This window comes from Capricornis sumatraensis, chromosome 9 (assembly GCF_032405125.1).
Source record: "Capricornis sumatraensis isolate serow.1 chromosome 9, serow.2, whole genome shotgun sequence".
Lineage (NCBI taxonomy): Eukaryota > Metazoa > Chordata > Mammalia > Artiodactyla > Bovidae > Capricornis > Capricornis sumatraensis.
The window spans coordinates 9,413,287-9,437,437 of NC_091077.1; the positions used below are offsets into that span (position 1 = coordinate 9,413,287).

The 24,151-nt window shown below is 41.4% G+C and overlaps 1 protein-coding gene across 1 annotated transcript in view; it reads right to left on the minus strand.

Annotated features, from left to right (window-relative positions):
- LOC138085265 (cytochrome P450 4F6-like) overlaps positions 1-24,151 on the minus strand; it is a 48,790-nt gene that overhangs the window by 14,944 nt on the left and 9,695 nt on the right. Inside the window, exons 5-8 of the mRNA XM_068979519.1 lie at positions 20,413-20,534; positions 19,188-19,458; positions 18,536-18,602; positions 18,214-18,343 (exon numbers count right to left, since the gene is read on the minus strand). Coding sequence (XP_068835620.1) covers positions 18,214-18,343; positions 18,536-18,602; positions 19,188-19,458; positions 20,413-20,534 — 590 coding nt within the window. The remainder of the gene's footprint in view (positions 1-18,213; positions 18,344-18,535; positions 18,603-19,187; positions 19,459-20,412; positions 20,535-24,151) is intronic.

Below are 24,151 nucleotides of genomic sequence, written 5' to 3' on the forward strand. Positions count from 1 at the left end.
CTGGTGCACTGGGATGACCCAGAGAGATGATATGGGGAGGGTGGTGGGAGGGGGGTTCAGGATAGGGAACTCATGTACACCTGTGGCAGATTCATGTCAATGTATGGCAAAACCAATACAGTATTGTAAAGTAAAAAATAAAGAGCAAAAAAAAAGAAAGAAAGAAAGAAAGCATCATTATGAATAAAGCTAGTGGAGGTGATGGAATTCCAGTTGAGCTATTTCAAATCCTGAAAGATGATGCTGTGAAAGTGCTGCACTCAATATACCAACAAATTTGGAAAACTCAGCAGTGGCCACAGGACTGGAAAAGGTCAGTTTTCATTCCAATCCCAAAGAAAGGCAATGCCAAAGAATGCTCAAACTACCACACAATTGCACTCATCTCACACGCTAGTAAAGTAATGCTCAAAATTCTCCAAGCCAGGCTTCAGCAATACGTGAACCGTGAACTTCCAGATGTTCAAGCTGGTTTTATAAAGGCAGAGGAACCAGAGATCAAATTGCCAACATCCACTAGGTCATAGGAAAAGCAAGAGACTTCCAGAAAAGCATCTATTTCTGCTTTATTGACTATGCCAAAGCCTTTGACTGTGTGGATCACAACAAACTGTGGAAAATTCTGAAAGAGATGGGAATACCAGACCACCTGACCTGCCTCTTGAGAAATCTGTATGCAGGTCAGGAAGCAACAGTTAAAACTGGACATGGAACAACAGACTGGTTCCAAATAGGAAAAGGAGTACATCAAGGCTGTATATTGTCACCCTGCTTATTTAACTTATATGCAGAGTATATCATGAAAAACACTGGGCTAGAGGAAGCACAAGCTGGAATCAAGATTGCTGGGAGAAATATCAATAACCTCAGATATGCAGATGACACCACCCTTATAGCAGAAAGCAAAGAGGAACTAAAAAGCCTCTTGATGAAAGTGAAAGAGGAGAGTGAAAAAGTTGGCTTAAAGCTCAACATTCAGAAAATGAAGATCATGGCATCTGGTCCCATCACTTCATGGCAAATAGATGGGGAAACAGTGGAAACAGTGTCAGACTTTATTTTTTTGGGCTCCAAAATCACTGCAGATGGTGACTGCAGCCATGAAATTAAAAGACGCTTACTCCTTGGAAGGAAAGTTATGACCAAGCTAGATAGCATATTGAAAAGCAGAGGTATTACTTTGCCAACAAAGTTCCATCTAGTCAAGGCTATGGTTTTTCCTGTGGTCATGTATAGATGTGAGAGTTGTACTGTGAAGAAAGCTGAGCGCCGAAAAATTGATGCTTTTGAACTGTGGTGTTGGAGAAGACTCTTGAGAGTCCCTTAGACTGCAAGGACATCCAATCAGTCCATCCTAAAGGAAATCAGTCCTGGGTGTTCTTTGGAAGGACTGATGCTAAAGCTGAAACTCCAATACTTTGGCCACCTCATGTGAAGAGTTGACTCATTGGAAAAGACCCTGATGCTGGGAGGGATTGGGGGCAGGAGGTAAAGGGGACGACAGAGGATGAGATGGCTGAATGGCATCACCGACTCGATGGACATGAGTCTGAGCAAGCTGCGGGAGTTGGTGATGGACAGGGAGGCCTAGCGTGCTGCGATTCATAGGGTCACAAAGAGTTGGACACGACTGAGTGACTGAACTGAACTTTAGAGCAACCTGGAGCCTGAGCAGTGTATACTGGGAGGGCACACACACTGTGAGCAGGGGCAAACCCAGTGTGGCTCAGACACTGCAAGCATGCCCCACACATGCCAGTGATATTTGTTTGCAGTGTTCCTCCCCACAGCACAACTGAACAAGTGAGCCTAAAGAAGTGACCACCTTCGCCCCCTTGTGTCAGGGTGGAAATTAGACACTGAAGAGACTTGCAAATAGAAGAAGCCAAAATAAACAGAGGGAACCGCTTTAGAAGTGACAGGTGCGAAAGATGGCGGAGGAATAGGACGGGAAGACCACTTTCTCCCTCACAAATTCCTCAAAAGAACATTTCAACGCTGAGCAAACTCCACAAAACAACCTCTGTAGGCTGGCAGAGGACAGCAGGCAACCAGAAAAGCAGACCATTGTCTTCAAAAACAGGTAGGAAAAAATATAAACGACGAAAAAGGAGACAAAGGAGGTGGGGAGGGAACTCCGTCCCGGGAAGGGAAGCCCGTCCCAGGAAGGGAATTTTAAGAAGAGAGGTTTCCAAACACCAGGAAACACTCTCCCTGCCGAGTCTGTGGCGAGTCTTGGAAACCCAGAGGGCAACATAACAGGAAGGAAAAATAAAGAAATAATTAAAACCAAGAGATTACAAGCCCAACAGTAACTCCCCCAGCGGAAAAGCAGCACAGACGCCTGCATCCGCCATTGGGAAGTGGGGGCAGGGCAGGGACGCGCGGGAGGCGCGGGCTGCAGTGCTTTGTAAGAATCGGGCAGGAACGCCCCACGCGCAACCAGAACGATCTAACTTGCGCTAGCAAACCAGACTGTGTGATAGCTACCGCACGAAAAGCTCGAACATAAGACACCGCCAGGACCGAGCACAGAACAAAGGACGGAACGGAAAAAGCCGGCTGCAGACCATCCCCCGCCGGGGACAGGCAGCCAGAGCCGTAAGGACTGGAAAGGGGCAATTGCAGTACCGGAGAGACTTTACTTACCTAACTGCAAGCGGGCTTCTTTGCTAAGACTTCTGGGGGTGCTGAACAGTCACAATCTGCCTCACGGGGGACGCCAGCGGTCCACCCAGAAAGTTGAGCAGCAGCGACAGAAAAGGTGACAAGCCGCGGCGATCACGCTCGCCAAACTCCTGAGCTACTCGGACCTGGGAAGGGCACAAAGCGCAGTCCCAGCCGAATCTGTGCCTCTGAGGGCTGCCTGAGCGCCAAACCTGAGCGGCTTGGACCGGGAAGTGCACGCAGCCTAGGGCCGGCCCCAGACGGTTCCCGGCTGTGCATCGTAGAGCCGGAGCGGTTTGTGCGCCGCGAGAAGGGACAGGTCAAGCGGGGCTGTGACACTGTGAGCACACGACAGCGCTATTTGTTTGCGGCATTCCCCCTCCCCACAGCGCGACTGAACTAGTGAGCCTGAAAAACCAGCAAACGGAAGAAGTTAAACAGAGGGAACCACCTTGGAAGTGATCCCACACGGCCCAAAACATCAGAGAAGAGCCAGATATATTTTTACTATTTTAAAAATCATTCCTTTTTTTTTTTCTTTTTTTTTCTAACCTTTTTTTTTAATTGTTAAATCTTCTATTTCTCCTCTAATTTTTATTACTATAACCTATTATTACTATTTTTTAAAAAAAAGACTTTTTTTTTTTTAAGGCAAACACCATATATAGCCTTTGGATGGTTGTTGGTGGGTTTTTTTTGTTTGTTTGTTTTGTTTTTTTTGTTTGCTTGTTTTTTTTAATAATTCTTGGTTTTTTTTCTCGCTTTCTTTCCTGCTTTTTCCTTCTGCTTCTTTTCTTTAATATTGTATTTTTGAAAATCCAACCTCTACTCTAGATTTTTAACCTTTGCTCTTAGGTTTTTGTTGTCAATTATGTTCATTTAAAAACCCAAACTTCACTACCCAAGTTTACCTGAGAGCGAGATTACTGGCTTGACCACTCTCTTCTCCTATGGACTCTCCTTTTTCTCCACCAGGTGGCCTCTGTCTCTTTTCTCCCCCATCTCTTCTCTATCCAACTCTGTGAATCTCTGTGTGTTCCAGACAGTGGAGAACACCTAAGGAACCGGTTACTGGCAGGATTTGTCTCTCTCCTTCTCATTCCTCTCTCTTATCCTCCTGGTCACCTCTGTCTACTTCCTCCCTCTCCTCTTCCCTGTATAACTCCGTAAATACCTGAGCGGGCCAGACTATAGAGCGCACATAAGGAAGTGACTACTGCCTAGCTTGCTCTCTCCTCTTTTGATCTCACCGCATCTCATTCCAGTTACCTCTAACTACCCCCTCCATCTTCTCTTCTCCTTGTAACTCAGTGAACCTCTCTGAATGTCCCTCAATGTGGAGAAACTTTTCATCTTTAACCTAGATGTTTTATCATCGGTGCTGTATAGATGGAGAAGTCTAGAGGCTACTGTAAAAACTGAGGACCAGAAGCAGGAGGCTTAAATACAAAACCTGAAAACATTAGAGAACTCTTGAATTCAGGGAACATTAAGCAATAGGAGCTCATCAAATGCCTTCATACTTACACTGAAACCAAGCTCCACCCAAGGGCCAACAAGTTCCAAAACAAGACATATCACTCAAATTCTCCAGCAACACAGGAACACTCCCCTGAACTTGAATATACAGGCAGCTCAAAATTATTCCAAAACCTTTGATGTCTCATAACCCATCACTGGTCACTCCACTGCACTCCAGAGAGAAGAAACCCAGCTCCACCCACCAGAACTCCAACACAAGCCTCCCTAACCAGGAAACCTTGACAAGCCACTGATAGAACCCCACCCACAGTGAGGAAGCTCCATAATAAAGAGAACTCCACAAATTACCAGAATATAAAAAGACCACCCCAAACGCAGCAATATAACCAAGATGAAGAGACAGAGGAATACTCAGCAGGTAAAGGAACAGGAGAGTTGCCCACCAAACCAAACAAAAGAGGAAGAAGTAGGGAATCTACCTGAGAAGGAATTCCGAATATTGATAGTGAAAATGATCCAAAATCTTGAAATCAAAATGGAATCACAGATAAATAGCCTAGAGACAAGGATTGAGAAGATGCAAGAAAGGTTTAACAAGGACCTAGAAGAAATAAAAAAGAGTCAAAATATAATGAATAATGCAATAAATGAGATCAGAAACACTCTGGAGGCAACAAATAGTAGAATAACGGAGGCAGAAGATAGGATTAGTGAAATAGAAGATAGAATGGTAGAAATAAATGAATCAGAGAGGAAACAAGAAATACGAATTAAAAGAAACGAGGACAATCTTAGAGACCTCCAGGACAATATGAAACGCTCCAACATTCGAATTATAGGAGTCCCAGAAGAAGAAGACAGAAAGAAAGATCATGAGAAAATCCTTGAGGAGATAATAGTTGAAAACTTCCCTAAAATGGGGAAGGAAATAATCACCCAAGTCCAAGAAACACAGAGAGTTCCAAATAGGATAAACCCAAGGCGAAACACCCCAAGACACATATTAATTAAATTAACAAAGGTCAAACACAAAGAACAAATATTAAAAGCAGCAAGGGAAAAACAACAAATAACACACAAGGGGATTCCCATAAGGATAACAGCTGATCTTTCGATAGAAACTCTTCAGGCCAGGAGGGAATGGCAAGACATACTTAAAGTGATGAAAGACAATAACCTACAGCCCAGATTACTGTACCCAGCAAGGATCTCATTCAAATACGAAGGAGAAATCAAAAGCTTTACAGACAAGCAAAAGCTGAGAGAATTCAGCACCACCAAACCAGCTCTCCAACAAATTCTAAAGGATATTCTCTAGACAGGAAACCGAAAAGGGTGTATAAACCCGAACCCAAAACAATAAAGTAAATGGTAACGGAATCATACTTATCAATAATTACCTTAAACGTAAATGGGTTGAACGCCCCAACCAAAAGGCAAAGACTGGCCGAATGGATACAAAAACAAGACCCCTCTATATGCTGCTTACAAGAGACCCACCTCAAAACAAGGGACACATATAGACTGAAAGTGAAGGGCTGGAATAAGATATACCACGCAAATAGAGACCAAAAGAAAGCAGGAGTGGCAATACTCATATCTGATAAAATAGACTTTAAAACAAAGGCTGTGAAAAGAGACAAAGAAGGCCACTACATAATGATCAAAGGATCAATCCAAGAAGAAGATATAACAATTATAAATATATATGCACCCAATATAGGAGCACCGCAATATGTAAGACAAATGCTAACAAGTATGAAAGGGGAAATCAACAATAACACAATAATAGTGGGAGACTTTAATACCCCACTCACACCTATGGACAGATCAACTAAACAGAAAATTAACAAAGAAACGCAAACTTTAAATGATACATTAGATCAATTAGACCTAATTGATATCTATAGGACATTTCACCCCAAAACAATGAATTTCACCTTTTTTTCAAGTGCTCATGGAACATTCTCCAGGATAGATCACATCCTGGGCCATAAATCTAAACTTGATAAATTCAAAAAAATCGAAATCATTCCAAGCATCTTTTCTGACCATAATGCATTAAGATTAGATCTCAATTACAGGAGAAAAACTACTAAAAATTCCAACATATGGAGGTTGAACAACACACTTCTGAATAACCAACAAATCACAGAAGAAATCAAAAAAGAAATCAAAATATGCATAGAAACTAATGAAAATGAAAACACAACAACCCAAAACCTGTGGGACACTATAAAAGCAGTGCTAAGAGGAAAGTTCATAGCAATACAGGCATACCTCAAGAAACAAGAAAAAAGTCAAATAAATAACCTAACTCTACAACTAAAGCAACTAGAAAAGGAAGAATTGGAGAACCCCAGAGTTAGTAGAAGGAAAGAAATCTTAAAAATTAGGGCAGAAATAAATGCTAAAGAAACAAAAGAGACCATAGCAAAAATCAACAAGGCCAAAAGCTGGTTCTTTGAAAGGATAAATAAAATTGACAAACCACTAGCCAGACTCATCAAGAAGCAAAGAGAGAAAAATCAAATCAATAAAATTAGAAATGAAAATGGAGAGATCACAACAGACAACACAGAAATACAAAAGATCATAAGAGACTACTATCAGCAGTTGTATGCCAATAAAATGGACAATGTGGAAGAAAAGGACAAATTCTTAGAAAAGTACAATTTTCCAAAACTGAACCAGGAAGAAATAGAAAATCTTAACAGACCCATCACCAGCACGGAAATTGAAACTGTAATCAGAAATCTTCCAGCAAACAAAAGCCCAGGTCCAGACGGCTTCACAGCTGAATTCTACCAAAAATTTCGAGAAGAGCTAACACCTATCCTACTCAAACTCTTCCAGAAAATTGCAGAGGAAGGTAAACTTCCAAACTCATTCTATGAGGCCACCATCACCCTAATACCAAAACCTGACAAAGATGCCACAAAAAAAGAAAACTACAGGCCAATATCACTGATGAACATAGATGCAAAAATCCTCAACAAAATTCTAGCAATCAGAATCCAACAACATATTAAAAAGATCATACACCATGACCAAGTGGGCTTTATCCCAGGGATGCAAGGATTCTTCAATATCCGCAAATCAATCAATGTAATTCACCACATTAACAAATTGAAAAATAAAAACCATATGATTATCTCAATAGATGCAGAGAAGGCCTTTGACAAAATTCAACATCCATTTATGATTAAAACTCTCCAGAAAGCAGGAATAGAAGGAACATACCTCAACATAATAAAAGCTATATATGACAAACCCACAGCAAACATTATCCTTAATGGTGAAAAATTGAAAGCATTTCCCCTAAAGTCAGGAACAAGACAAGGGTGTCCACTTTCACCGCTACTATTCAACATAGTTCTAGAAGTTTTGGCCACAGCAATCAGAGCAGAAAAAGAAATAAAAGGAATCCAAATTGGAAAAGAAGAAGTAAAACTCTCACTGTTTGCAGATGACATGATCCTCTACATGGAAAACCCTAAAGACTCCACCAGAAAATTACTAGAGCTCATCAATGAATATAGTAAAGTTGCAGGATATGAAATCAACACACAGAAATCCCTTGCATTCCTATACACTAATAATGAGAAAGTAGGAAAAGAAATTAAGGAAACAATTCCATTCACCATTGCAACAAAAAGAATAAAATACTTAGGAATATATCTACCCAAAGAAACTAAAGACCTATATATAGAAAACTATAAAACACTGATGAAAGAAATCAAAGAGGACACTAATAGATGGAGAAATATACCATGTTCATGGATTGGAAGAATCAATATAGTGAAAATGAGTATACTACCCAAAGCAATTTACAAATTCAACGCAATCCCTATCAAGCTACCAGCCATATTTTTCACAGAACTAGAACAAATAATTTCAAGATTTGTATGGAAATACAAAAAACCTCGAATAGCCAAAGCAATCTTGAGAAAGAAGAATGGAACTGGAGGAATCAACTTGCCTGACTTCAGGCTCTACTACAAAGCCACAGTCATCAAAACAGTATGGTACTGGCACAAAGACAGACATATAGATCAATGGAACAAAATAGAAAGCCCAGAGATAAATCCACACACATATGGACACCTTATCTTTGACAAAGGAGGCAAGAATATACAATGGAGTAAAGACAATCTCTTTAACAAGTGGTGTTGGGAAAACTGGTCAACCACTTGTAAAAGAATGAAACTAGATCACTTTCTAACACCGCACACAAAAATAAACTCAAAATGGATTAAAGATCTAAATGTAAGACCAGAAACTATAAAACTCCTAGAGGAGAATATAGGCAAAACACTCTCAGACATAAATCACTGCAGGATCCTCTATGATCCACCTCCCAGAATTCTGGAAATAAAAGCAAAAATAAACAAATGGGATCTAATTAAAATTAAAAGCTTCTGCACAACAAAGGAAAATATAAGCAAGGTGAAAAGACAGCCTTCTGAATGGGAGAAAATAATAGCAAATGAAGCAACTGACAAACAACTAATCTCAAAAATATACAAGCAACTTATGCAGCTCAATTCCAGAAAAATAAACGACCCAATCAAAAAATGGGCCAAAGAACTAAATAGACATTTCTCCAAAGACGACATACGGATGGCTAACAAACACATGAAAAGATGCTCAACATCACTCATTATCAGAGAAATGCAAATCAAAACCACAATGAGGTACCACTTCACACCAGTCAGAATGGCTGCGATCCAAAAATCTGCAAGCAATAAATGCTGGAGAGGGTGTGGAGAAAAGGGAACCCTCCTACACTGTTGGTGGGAATGCAAACTAGTACAGCCACTATGGAGAACAGTGTGGAGATTCCTTAAAAAATTGCAAATAGAACTACCTTATGACCCAGCAATCCCACTGCTGGGTATACACACCGAGGAAACCAGAATTGAAAGAGACACATGTACCCCAATGTTCATCGCAGCACTGTTTATAATAGCCAGGACATGGAAACAACCTAGATGTCCATCAGCAGATGAATGGATAAGAAAGCTTTGGTACATGTACACAATGGAGTATTACTCAGCCGTTAAAAAGAATTCATTTGAATCAGTTCTGATGAGATGGATGAAACTGGAGCCGATTATACAGAGTGAAGTAAGCCAGAAAGAAAAACACCAATACAGTATACTAACACATATATATGGAATTTAGAAAGATGGCAATGACGACCCTGTATGCAAGACAGGAAAAAAGACACAGATGTGTATAACGGACTTTTGGACTCAGAGAGAGAGGGAAAGGGCGGGATGATTTGGGAGAATGGCATTCTATCATGTATACTATCATGTAAGAATTGAATCGCCAGTCTATGTCTGACGCAGGATACAGCATGCTTGGGGCTGGTGCATGGGGATCACCCACAGAGATGTTATGGGGAGGGAGGTGGGAGGGGGTTTCATGTTTGGGAACACATGTAAGAATTAAAGATTTTAAAATTTAATTAAAAAAAAATAAAAAAAAAAAAAAAAAAAGAAGTGACAGGTGCAACAGATTAAAACACTGTAGTTAGCACCAACTACATTGGAAGGGGCCTACAGATGTTGAGAAGTATAAGCAGAAACAAAGAACTATCTGAAAGTGAACTAACCCTACACTGCCCAACTCCAGAGAAATTCCTAGATATATTTTTACTATTATCATTTTTTAATTTTTTTATTTTTAAATCCTCTATTATGCCTTTAATTTTCATTTTTATAACCTTGCAAAAATAGACCCTATTTTTAAAGTAAACTTCATATATATTTTTTATAATCTTTGTGATTTTGTTTTGTTTGTTTTTTTAATATTGTATTTTTGACAGTCTAACCTCTCTAGATTTTTAAACTTTGTTTTTTGATATTTGTTATCAATTTTGTACCTTTAAGAACCCAATCTTCAGTACCCATTTTTACTTAGGAGTGTGATTACTGGCTTGATTGCCCTCTCCCCCTTTTGACATTCCTTTCATTCCCCTAGATCACCTCTATCTCCTCCCTCCCCCTTCTCTTCTCTACCCAACTCTGTGAATCTCTTTGGATATTCCGTGCTGTGGAGAACACTTAAGGAACTGATTACTGGCAAGATTTGTCTCTCTCCTTTTGACCCCTCTCTCTCCTCCTGATCATCTCTATATTCTTCCTCCCTCTTCTCTTCTCTATGTATCTCTGTGAACCTCTCTGGCTGTTCCAGGCTGTGGAGAGCACACAGAGATTTGATTACTGGCTAGATTGCTCTCTCCCCACTTTTGACTCCCCCTCTTCTCCTCCTGGTCACCTCTATCTCCCTCCTCTCTCTTCTCTTCTCCATGTAACCCAGCATACCTTTCTAAGTGTCCCTCATTGTGCAGAATCTTTTCTCCATTAACCTAAATGTTTTATCATCAGTGCTGTATGGATGGAGAAGTCTTGAGGCTACTAAAAGAATAAGACTGAAACCAGACGGGAGGCTTAAATACAAAACCTGAGTACACCAGAAAACTCCTGACTCCAGGGAACATTAATCAATAAGAGCTCATCCAAAAGCCTCCATACCTACACTGAAACCAAGCTCCACCCAAGAGCAAACAAGTTCCAGAGCAAGACATACCACTCTAATTCTCCAGCAAAGCAGGAATATAACCCTGAGCTTTAATATACAGGCTGCCCAAAGTCACACCAAACCCATAGACATCTCAAAACTCACTACTGGACACTTCATTGCACTCCGTAGACAAGAAATCCAGCTCCACCAACCCGAACACCAACACAAGCTTCCCTAACCAGGCAACTTGACAAGCTACTCATCCAACCCCACCCACAGGGAGGAACCTCCACAATAGAGAGGAACCACAAACTGCCAGAATACAGAAAGGCCACCCCAAACACAGCAATCTAAACAAGATGGAAAGGCGGAGAAATATTCAGCAGGTAAAGGAACATGATAAATGCCCACCAAACCAAGCAAAAGAGGAATAGGTAGGGAGTCTACCTGAAAAAGAATTCAGAATAATGATAGCAAAAATAATCCCAAATCTTGAAAACAAAATGGAGTTACAGATAAATAGCCTAGAGACAAGGATTGAGAAGATGCAAGAAATGTTTAACAAGGACCTAGAAGAAATAAAAAGAGTCAATATATAATGAATAATGCAATAAATGAGATCAAAAACACTCTGGAGGGAACCAACAGTAGAATAACTGAGGCAGAAAATAGGATAAGTGAGGTAGAAGACAGAACGGTGGAAATAAATGAAGCAGAGAGGAAAAGAGAAAGAAGAATGAAAAGAAAGGAGAACAACCTCAGAGACCTCTGGGACAATGTCAAACACCCCAACCTTCGAATCATAGGAGTCCCAGAAGACAAAAAAAAAGGCCATGAGAAAATACTTGAGGAGATAATAGTTGAAAACTTCCCTAAAATGAGGAAGGAAATAGTTACACAAGTCCAAGAACCCAGAGAGTCCCAAACAGGATAAACCCAAGGCAAAACACCCCAAGACACATATTAATCAAATTAACAAAGATCAAACACAAAGCAGCAAGGGAAAAACAACAAATAACACACAAGGAGATTCCCATAAGGATAACAGCTGATCTTTCAATAGAAACTGTTCAGGCCAGAAGGGATTGGCAGGACATACTTAAAGTGATGAAAGAGGAAAAACCCACAACCCAGATTACTGTACCCAGCAAGGAGCTCATTCAAATATGAAGGGGAAATCAAAAACTTTACAGACAAGAAAAGGCTGAGGGAATTCAGCACCACCAAACTAGCTCTTCAACAAATGCTAAAGGATCTTCTCTAGGCAGGAAACACAGAAAAGGTGTATAAACTCAAACCCAAAATGACAAAGTAAATGGCAATGGGATAATACTTATCAATAATTACCTTAAATGTAAATGGGTTGAATGCCCCAACCAAAAGACAAAGACTGGCTGAATGGATACAAAAACAAGACCCCTATATATATATTGTCTACAAGAGACCCACCTCGAAACAAGAGACACATACAGACTGAAAGTGAAGGGCTGGAAAAAGATATTCCATGCAAGTAGAGAACAAAAGAAAGCAGGAGTAGCAATATTCACATCAGATAAAATAGACTTTGAAATAAAGACTGTGAAAAGAGACAAAGAAGAACACTACATAATGATCACGGGATCAATCCAAGAAAAAGATATAACAATTATAAATATATATGCACCCAACATAGGAGCACCGCAATATGTAAGGCAAATGCTAACAAGTATGAAAGGGGAAGTTAACAGTAGCACAATAAAAGTGGGAGACTTTAATATGCCACTCACACCTATGGAGAGATTAATTAAACAGAAAATTAGCAGGGAAACACAAACTGTAAATGATACAATAGACCAGTTAGAACTAATTGATATTTATAGGACATTTCACCCCCAAAACAATGAATTTTACCTTTTTCTCAAGTGCACATGGAACGTTCTCCAGGATAGATCACATCGTGAGCCATATATCTACCCCTGATAAATTCAAAAAACTTAAAATCATTTCAAGTATCTTTTCTAATCACAATGCAGTAAGATTAGAAGTCAATTACAGGAAAAAAAAACTATTAAAAATTCAAACATATGGAGGCTAAACAACATGCTGCTGTATAACCAACAAATCACAGAAGAAATCAAAAAAGGAGTCAAAATATGCATAGAAACGAATGAAAATGAAACCACAACAACCCAAAACCTATGGGACACTGTCAAAGCATGCCAAGGTGAAGGTTCATAGCAATACAGGCTTATCTCAAGAAACAAGAAAAAAGTCAAATAAATAACCTAACTCTACACCTAAAGTAACTAGAAAAGGAAGAAATGAAGAACCTCAGGGCTAGTAGAAGGAAATAAATCTTTAAAATTAAGGCAGAAATAAATGCAAAAGAAACAAAAGAGATCATAGCAAAAATCAACAAAGCTAAAAGCTGGTTCTTTGAGAAGATAAATAAAATTGACAAACCATTAGCCAGATTCATCAAGAAACAAGGGACAAGAATCAAATCAACAAAATTAGAAATTAAAATGGAGAAATCACAACAGTCAACACAGAAATACAAAGGATCATAAGAGACTACTATCAGCAACTATATGCCAATAAAATGGACAACTTGGAAGAAGTGGACAAATTCTTAGAAAAGCATAAGTTTCCAAAACTGAACCAGGAAGAAATAGAAAATCTTAGCAGACCCATCACAAGCATGGAAATCGAAACTGTAATCAGAAATCTTCCAGCAAACAAAAGCCCAGGACCAGACGGCTTCACAGCTGAATTCTACCAAAAATTTAGAGAAGAGCTAACACCTATCCTACTCAAACTCTTCCAGAAAATTGCAGAGGAAGGTAAGCTGCCAAACTCATTCTATGAGGCCATCGTCTTCTTAATACCAAAACCAGACAAATATGCCACACACAAAAAAAACTACAAGCCAATATCACTGATGAACATAGATGCAAAAATTCTTAACAAAATCCTAGCAAACAAAATCCAACAACATATAAAGAAGATCATACATCATGACCAAGTGTTCTTTATCCCAGGGATGCAAGGATTCTTTGATATCTGCAAATCAATTAATGTAATACACCACCTTAACAAATTAAAAGATAAAAACCATATGATTATCTCAATAGATGCAGAGAAAGCCTTTGACAAAATTCAACATCCATTTATGCTAAAAACCCTCCAGAAAGCAAGAATAGAAGGAACATACCTCAACATAATAAAAGCAATATATGACAAACCCTCAGCAAACATTATTCTCAAGGGTGAAAAATTGAAAGCATTTCCCTTAAAGTCAGGAACAAGACAAGGGTGCCCACTCTCACCACTACTATTCAACATAGTTTTGGAAGTTTTAGCCACAGCAATCAGAGAAGAAAAAGAAATAAAAGGAATCCAAATTGGAAAAGAAGAAGTAAAACTTTCACTGTTTGCAGATGACATGATCCTCTATATAGAAAACCTAAAGACTCCACCAGAAAATTACTAGAGCTAATCAATGAATATAGTAAAGTTGCAGGATATAAAATTAACACAGAAATCCCCTGCATTCCTATACAGTACAACGAGAAAACAGAAAGAGAAATTAAGGAAATAATTCCATTCACCATTGCAATGAAAAGAATAACATGCTTAGGAATAAATCTACCTAAGGAAACAAAAGACCTATATATAGAAAACTATAAAACACTGATGAAAGAAATCAAAGAGGACACAAATAGATGGAGAAATATAACATGTTCACGTGGACTGTAGCCCACCAGGCTCCTCCATCCATGGAATTCTCCAGGCAAGAATACTGGAGTGGGTTGCCATTTCCTTCTCCAGGGGATCTTCCCGACCCAGGGATCAAACTCAGGTCTCCCACGTTGCAGGCAGACGCTTTAACCTCTGAGCCACCAGGGAAGCCCATGAAGAATTAGTATAGTGAAAAGTGAGTACACTAGTCAAAGCAATCTATAGATTCAATGCAATTCCTATCAAGATACCAACAGTATTTTTCACAGAACTAGAACAAATAATTTCACCATTTGTATGGAAATACAAAAAACCTTGAATAGCCAAAGCAATCTTGAGAAAGAAGAATGGACCTGGAGGAATCAGCCTGCCTGACTTCAGGCTATACTACAAAGCTGCAGTCATTAAGACAGTACGGTACTGGCACAAAGACAGAAATATAGATCAACTGACCAAAATAGAAAGCCCAGAGATAAATCCACATACCTACAGACACCTTATCTTCAACAAAGGAGACAAGAATATACAATGGATTAAAGACAATCTCTTTAACAAGTGGTGCTGGGAAAACTGGTCAACCACTTGTAAAAGAATGAAACTAGATCACTTTCTAACACCATACACAAAGTAAATTCAAAATGGATTAAAGATCTAGACATAAGACCAGAGATTTTAAAACTCCTAGAGGAAAACATAGGCAAAACACTCTTTGACATAAATCACAACAGGATCCTCTATGACCCACCTCACAGAATATTGGAAATAAAAGCAAAAATAAACAAATGGGGCATCAGTTCAGTTCAATTCAGTTCAGGCTCTCAGTTGTGTCTGACTCTTTGAGACCCCATGAATTGCACCACACCAGGCCTCCCTGTCCATCACCAACTCCTGGAGTTCACTCAAACTCATGTCCATCAAGTCGGCAATGCCATCCAGCCATCTCATCCTCTGTCGTCCCCTTTTCCTCCTGCCCCCAATCCCTCCCAGCATCAGAGTTGTTGCCAATGAGTCAACTCTTCACATGAGGTGGCCAAAGTATTGGAGTTTCAGCTTTAGCATCATTTCTTCCAAAGAACACCCAGGACTGATCTCCTTTAGAATGGACTGGTTGGATCTCCTTGCAGTCCAAGGGACTCTCAAGAGTCTTCTCCAACACCACAGTTCAAAAGCATCAATTCTTTGGCGCTCAGCTTTCTTCACAGTACAACTCTCACATCCATTCATGACCACTGGAAAGACCATAGCCTTGGCTAGACGGACCTTTGTTGGCAAAGTAATGTCTCTGCTTTTGAATATGCTATCTAGCTTAGTCATAACTTTCCTTCCAAGGAGTAAGCGTCTTTTAATTTCATGGCTGCAATCACCATCTGCAGTGGTTTTGGAGCCCCGAAAAAATAAAGTCTGACACTGTTTCCACTGTTTCCCCATCTATTTCCATGAAGTGATGGGACCAGATGCCATGATCTTCATTTGCTGAATGTTGAGCTTTAAGCCAACTTTTTCACTCTCCTCTTTCACTTTCATCAAGAGGCTTTTTAGTTCCTCTTCACTTTCTGCCATAAGGGTGGTATCATCTGCATATCTGAGATTATTGATATTTCTCTCGGCAGTCTTGATTCCAGCTTGTGCTTCTTCCAGCCCAGCATTTCTCATGATATACTCTGCATATAAGTTAAATAAGCAGAGTGACAATATACAGCCTTGAAGTACTCATTTTCCTATTTGGAACCAGTCTGTTGTTCCATGTCCAGTTCTAACTGTTGCTTCCTGACCTAATTAAACTTAAAAGCTTTTGCGCAATGAAGGAAACTATAAGCATGGTGAAAAGACAGCCTTCAACCTATTATGGGAGAAAATAATAGCAAACGAAGCAACTAACAAAAGAATTAATCTCAAAAATATACAAGCAACTCCCCCAGCTCAATTCCAGAAAAATAAATGACCCAATCAAAAACTGGGCCAAAGAACTAAACAGACATTTCTCCAAAGAAGACATACAGATGGCTAACAAACACATGAAAAGATGCTCAACATCACTCATTATCAGAGAAATGCAAATCAAAACCACAATGAGGTACCGTCTCACGCCGGTCAAAATGGCTGCTATCAAAACGTCTACAAACAAACACCTGTACACCCGTGGCAGATTCATGTTGATGTGTGGCAAAACCAATACAATATTGTAAAGTAAAATAATAATAATAAATTTTTAAAAAGAAATTTTAAAAAAAGGTCTACAAACAATAAAGGCTGGAGAGGGTGTGGAGAAAAGAGCACCTTCTTACACTATTGGTGGGAATGAAAACTAGTGCAGCCACTATGGAGAACAGTGTGGAGATTCCTTAAAAAACTGGAAATAGAACTGCCATGCTGCTGCTAAGTCACTTCAGTCATGTCTGACTCTGTGCGACCCCATAGACGGCAGCTCATCAGGCTCCCCCGTCCCTGGGATTCTCCAGGCAAGAACACTGGAGTGGGTTGCCATTTCCTTCTCCAATGCAGGAAATGAAAAGGGAAAGTAAAGTCACTCAGTCGTGTCTGACTCTTAGCGACCCCATGGACTGCAGCCTACCAGGCTCCTCTGTCCATAGGATTTTCCAGGCAAGAGTACTGGAGTGGGGTGCCATTGCCTTCTCCATATGACCTAGCAATCCCACTGCTGAGCATACACACCAAGGAAACTAGAATTTAAAGAGACACATGTACCCCCAATGTTCATCGCAGCACTGTTTTTTACAGCGAAGACATGGAAGCAATCTAGATGTCCGTCAGCAGATGAATGGATAAGAAAGCTGTGGTACATATTCACAATGGAGTATTATTCAGCCATTAGAAAGAATACATTTGAATCAGTTCTAATGAGGTGGATGAAACTGGAGCCTATTATACAGAGTGAAGTAAGTCAGAATGAAAAACACCAATACTAATGAATATATATGGAATTTAGAAAGATGGTAACAATGACTCTATATGTAAGACAGCAAAGAGACACAGATGTATAGAACAGACTTTTGGACTCTGTGGGAGAAGGTGAGGGTGGGGTAATTTGAGAGAATAGCATTGAAACATGTATACTGTAATATGTGAAACAGATCACCAGTCCAGGTTCGATGCATGAGACAAGGTCCTCAGGGCTGGTGCACTGGGATGACCCTGCGGGATTGGATGAGGAGGGAGGTGGGAAGGGGGTTCAGGATCGGAAAAACATATATACCCATGGCTGATTCATGTCAATGTATGGAAAAACCTACTACAATATTGTAAAGCAATTATCCTCCAATTAAAATAAATAAACTTTTTAAAAAAGAAAAATCCCTGGAATAGACTATTACATGGGAATCAGAGAAAAGAACAAAAAAGAGAAATGAGAGTCTTCTCAGGAAAAATGCAACTTCAGGCAGAAAAGTCAGAGAGGGGAAAAAGAGTTCATATACTGAGTATATATTGGGTGGCATCTGTTCTACACATATTATCAAAGTACTCCAAATAGCACTGTGGGGGAGAGATTTCCCATCCCATCCCCAATTTATAGAGGAAAAAATGGTTTTCATAAAAGGAAACTGATTCTATTAAAGTGACATAGCAAGTTAGTAGGGACATTAATGTGGATGCTCAGATCTTTCTGCCCCAAAGGCCTACAAACTTTCACCTGCTATTCAGACTATGTATCAGACCCTGCCTCTGGGCTCTGCTCCTATTCCCACTGAGCAATAATTATAGAATCAACAAAAAAGATCTTTCCCGGCTCCCACCTGGAGAGCAGAGACAGTGGGAAGGGTTCAGGAGCACGCCATGAGGACTTGCACTCACCATTCAATCTCTTTAGGCTCGCGGTCCCTCAGGAGCTCTTGTACCTCCTGCCGGCAGCACTCTTGCCATTCAGGGTGCTTTGCCAGGTTGTACAGGATCCAGGAGAGGCCGCTGGCTGTGGTGTCATGGCCTGAGGGGCAGCCAGATAGGCTTGGGTCTCTGGGATACTTCAGCACCAAAGGGTGAACCATGCCAAGCCACCCTTCCCCACCTCCCCACAAAGAAGATGGGAAGGATAGGCAAGATGGAGTGATCCAACACCCACCAACCCTGGGATTAAGAGACCCCTGCCCATTCTCTAGTCCCACACCGGGACCCTCACCCTCAAACATGAAGGTGTCAGCTTCAGCTCGGATATCTTCGTCTGACAATCCCTTCCCATCTTCATCCTGAACAGAAAGCAAGATCCTCAGAGTCACACCAGCTCTGAGGACACCTGAGCCTAACCTGAGATTATCCCTGAAGCTCCATTATCCAAGCAGGATCCTTCCCTCTTCATCTGCATAACCCACTCCACTCCAGGGGACTCCTCCTTGGTCTCCTGCCTCCTCTTTACTCCTTCCAGGCAGCTTTCTACACAGTCACATCGGAAACTTCTCTCTGACCTGCCCCTCCCTTCCTCAAGCATCCTCTGTGACTCCCTGGCACTCTCTGGATCAAGTCCAAGTTCTTTAATCAGACCTTTGAAACCAAGATCCAGTCTACATCTTGAATTGAGATCCCAGAGAAGCCCACCTTGAGGCTTTCTGGGTGCTTAGCAGTAAAGAATCTGCCTGCAGTGCAGGAGCTGCAGGAGACATGGGTTGATTTCTGGGTTGGGAAGATCCCCTGGAGGAGGGCATGACAACCCACTCCAGTATTCTTGCCTGGAGAATCCCATGGACAGAACCTGGTGGGCTACAGTCGATAGGGTCACAAAGAGTTGTACACGACTGAAGCGATTTGGCATGCACGCACGCACACAAGAAGCCTACCTTGGCCAGCAGAAGCACATCGATGAAGTCCAAAGTCTTGGCCTTAGTCTTGGTTTTGAGGAATTCTTGGGAACCCTGACTGATTAGAGTACGACGCCTCTTCTGGATGACGGCATCTGTGAAGTCGTGCACCAGGCGGCAGGCCCTGTAGAAGCGCTGCCCATCGGGGGTGAGGTAGTACAGGAAGTCCACGTGCAGGAAAATCTGCTCAATTCGTTTCGTCACCAGGGCACTGAGCTCCAAGATGGCAGCAATATATTCGCTGGGTTTCCTACAGGGTCAGACCAGAGAAAGCCTTAAGAAGTACTGAGGGACTTCCCTGGTGGTCCAGTGGTTAGGGCTCTATGCTTCCACTGCAGGGGGCACAAATTCCCCTGATTGAGGAAGCTACATGGCATGGCCAAAAAAAAAAGGACTACTGTATATCTGTGGGCCATCTCTTCTTAGAAACTGATTCCTAATAGGAAGTCTTGGGAACCCTGATAAGAGATATCAATAGCTGTGCACTTCTGGATTTCAGATGTTTTAAGCTATTGCCTCCCTTCATGATCCCATACTGCAAGAGCACTTCTGGTCAGTTACCCAGGACCACATCCCATTCAATCACATTTCTCTCGCTGACCCCCATCTCTGTGAGCTCCCTCATGTCCTAGACATCAGGGCAGAGCATGGGAATCACCCTCATCTCTCCTTTCTCCCACACAATATCTGGGCCTGCCAATATCTTTCTCAGTTTCCCCCAAATCTTCCCCATTTGATACACCAAGCTCAAACTTCCTCCCCTCTGTGGTCTCCTCACATCCTATGTCTACACAACAATCAGTCTTCTCTCCAGTCATATGTCCAAGCTCAACTTTGACCAAGATCCTCATGTACCCAAACATCTTCCATGGCTCCCAGGAAACCTCAGGATGAAGTTCATATCCTCTTTGTCTGGCTTCAGAATGTCCTAAAGATAGAACTCTGCCCATTCCTCCAACCTCAAGATGTCTCTCCCCAGCTACACACACAGGTTCTGCTCATCCTGGCCTCATGGCCTTTATCAAACAGTTCTGCCTACCTGCAAGAATCGCTCCTTCTCTTTCCCTTCCCTGTCCTTCAGGGTCCAGCTCTGACCTACCTCCTCCAAGAAGATCCCTTCTGTTCACCTTGGTCAGTCCTCCCTGACCCATCTACGCCCATGGATCTATGCCTCATGTTCCCCAGGCCCTGGGCTGAGACTCACTCCTGGCAATTACTGTCGTAACTGAAGACGCATTTCTGCAGACTATCCAGGGTCATGAGGCTGACGTGTTCAAACATGTCCAGACGAGTGTTGCCTTCCAAGGCCAGGCGTTGCCACTTGGCCTGGACATAAAAAAGAGCAAGGTTAAGGCTGGGACTTCCCACTCAAGTCCCTGCCCAATCGCAACCACCTGGCTGAATTCCCTGAGACCCAGCCTTCAGGTCCTGTGCTCCAAACACCCATCCCCAGGGAAGACCAGGCTTGAGTGAGAGTGGAGTCTCCTACTATCAAGACATGAAGACCCTACAGCTGGAAGTCAGGAGACCTGGGCTCAAGGTCCAGCTCTGCCTCTTCTGTTCTGTGTGTCCTGGGTTAACTCATTGCTTTCCATTTGGCTTTTCCACTATCCAATTTTTAGTAGCAGTTAAGATGGCCTGTTCAAACTACCTTGCAATTACACTCATTTCACATGCTAGCAAGTTTATGCTCAAAATTCTTCAAGCTGGGTTCCAACAGTATATGAACCAAGAACTTCCAGAAGTACAAGCTGGATTTAGAAAAGGCAAAGGAACCAGAGGTCAAACTGCCAACATTTGTTGGATCATAGAGAAAGCAAAAGTATTCCAGAAAGATATCTAATTCTGCTCCATTGACTACACAAAAGCCTTTGACCAGGTGGATCATGACAAACTGGAAAACTCTTAAAGAGATGGGAATGCCAGACTACCTTACCTGATGCTTGAAAAACCTATATGCAGGTCAAAAAGCAATAGAACTGGACATGAAATAATGGACTGGTTCAAAATTGGGAAAGGAGTACAACAAGGCTGCATAGTGTCACACTGTTTATTTAATTTATATACAGAGTACATTATGCCAAATACCAGGCTGGATGAATCACAAGCTGGAATGAAGATTGACAGGAGAAATATCAACAACCTCAGATATGCAGAAGATACCACTCTAATGGCAGAAAGCAAAGAGGAACTAAAGAGCCTCTTGATGAAGGTGAAAGAGGAGAGTAAAAAGCTGTCCTGAAACTCAACATTCAAAAAACTAAGATCATGACATTCAGTCCCATCACTTCATGGCAAATAAATGGGAAAAAGGTCAAAACAGTGACAAATTTTATTTTCCTGGACACCAAAATCATTGTGGATGGTGACTGCAGTGGTGAAATTAAAAGACACTTGCTCCTTGGAAGAAAAGCTATGACAAACCTAGACAGTGTGTCAAAAAGCAGAGACATCACTTTGCTGACAAAAGTCTGTGTAGTCAGAGCTATGTTTTTTCTTGTCAATTCAGTTCAGTCGCTGAGTCGTGTCTGACTCTTTGTGACCCCATGAACCACAGCACACTAGGCCTCCCTGTCCATCACCAACTCCCGGAGTTTACCCAAACTCACGTCCATTGAGTCGGTGATGCCATCCAGCCATCTCATCCTCTGTCATCCCTTTCTCCTCCTGCCTTCAATCTTTCCCAACATCAGGGTCTTTTCAAATGAATCAGCTCTTTGCATCAGGTGGTCAAAATATTGGAGTTTCAGCTTCAATATCAGTCCTTCCAATGAACACCCAGGACTGATTTCCTTTAGGATGGACTGATTGGATCTCCTTGCAGTCTAAGGGACTCTCAAGAGTCTTCTCCAACACCACAGTTCAAAAGCATCAATTCTTCTGTACTCAGCTTTCTTTATAGTCCAACTCTCACATCCATACATGACCACAGGAAAAACCATAGCCTTGACTAGACAGACCTTTGTTGGCAAAGTAATGTCTCTGCTTTTCAATATGCTATCTAGCTTGGTCATAACTTTCCTTCCAAGGAGTAAGCGTCTTTTAATTTCATGGCTGCAATCACCATCTGCAGTGGTTTTGGAGCCCAAAAAAATAAAGTCTGACACTGTTTCCACTGTTTCCCCATCTATTTCCCATGAACTGATGGAACCGGATGCCATGATCTTCGTTTTCTGAATGTTGAGCTTTAAGCCAATTTTTTCACTCTCCTCTTTCACTTTCATCAAGAGGCTTTTTAGTTCCTCTTCACTTTCTGCCATAAGGGTGGTGTCACCTGCATATCTGAGATTATTGATATTGCTCCTGGCAGTCTTGATTCCAGCTTGTGCTTCTTCTAGCCCAGCGTTTCTCGTGATATACTCTGCATATAAGTTAAATAAGCAGGGTGACAATATACAGCCTTGACGTACTCTTTTTCCTATTTGGAACCAGTCTGTTGTTCCATGTCCAGTTCTAACTGTTGCTTCCTGACCTGCATATAGGTTTCTCAAGTAGTCATGTACACATTTGAGAATTGGACCATAAAGAAGTCTGAGGGCCGAAGAACTGATGCTTTCAAATTGTGGTGCTGGAGAAGACTCTTAAGAGTCCCTTAGACTGCAAGGAGATCAAATTCATCAATCTTAAAGGAAATCAACATGAATATTTATTGGAAGGACTGATGCTGAAGCTGAAACTCCAATATTTTGGCCACCTGATGTGAATAGCTGACTCATTGGAAAACACCCTGATGCTGGGAAAGATTGTGGGCAAGAGGAGAAGGGGTTGACAGAGGGTAAGATGGTAGGATGGCCTCACTGACTCAATGGACATGAGTCTGAGCAAACTCCAGGAGATAGTAAAGGATAGGACAGCCTGGTATGCTGCAACCCATGAGGTTGCAAAGAGTCAGACCCAACTTAGCAACTGAACAACAGCAAAGATGACCTGTATTGGTGTTGCACAAACCAAGTTAGAATACCTGCCTCACTCCGCATAGCTCACTTACTAATGAGCTATCTTGGGCACTCTCCCTAACCTCTCTAACCTTCCATTTCATTATCCTTAAAGTGGCAAATATAACCATCTCTACCTCACAGGATTGTGAAAATAAATTAGACAACACCTGCCATGGACCTGGCTCACTGTTCCATTTCCTCCTCCAGGAGATCTTCCTGACCCAAGAATTGAACCCATGCCTCCCATATTGCAGGCAGACTGTTTACCCTCTGAGCCACCAAGGAAGGCCCTTCTGATATACAATAAGTGTTAAATAACTTTTAACTATCATCATCATCTTCATCACTATCATAGTGGAAGACAACTGTAAACAGGTCCCCATTTCTTCAACCTTCCCTTTATTTTCACTCTTTGCAATGAGATTTCACAGCTGTTTCATTAGGAGGTGCAACCTCTGTGTTAGTTTCCAAACTAGGTTTTAAGAGATATTGCATGTTTCTGCTCATTCTCTTGGATCCCAGCCTCCACCATGCAGTCAAGCTCAGGTGATGAGAGCTACCAGAAGAGACAAATGCAGGAGTTCATTATCCCACCAAGGCTATCTTAAACCAGCTGACAGCTAGCCAAGCTCCGAATACATGCCAAAGCTAAATCCAGAACAGCAGAGCTGTCTGCATAACCCACCCATGACCACAAATGCATGCATGATTCCAACCAGGATGAGAAGAATGACTCAACTGATGTATCATCTCATGAACAATAATAAACACTAATTCTTCCTTTCAAGTCCACGAGTTTTAAGGTGGTATGTAATGCAGAAAGAACTACTATGCAATGTTCATCATTTCTGTCCTGAATTTACAGAGCTTCCATGAAGCAGACTAGCAAATAAAACTTTCTGAGTACCTAATGTGTGCCAGGAACCTGATTCCATCACGTCATCTTGACCACCCTTTTATTGCTATTGTTCAGTCACTAAGTCGTGTCTGACTCTTTGCAACCCC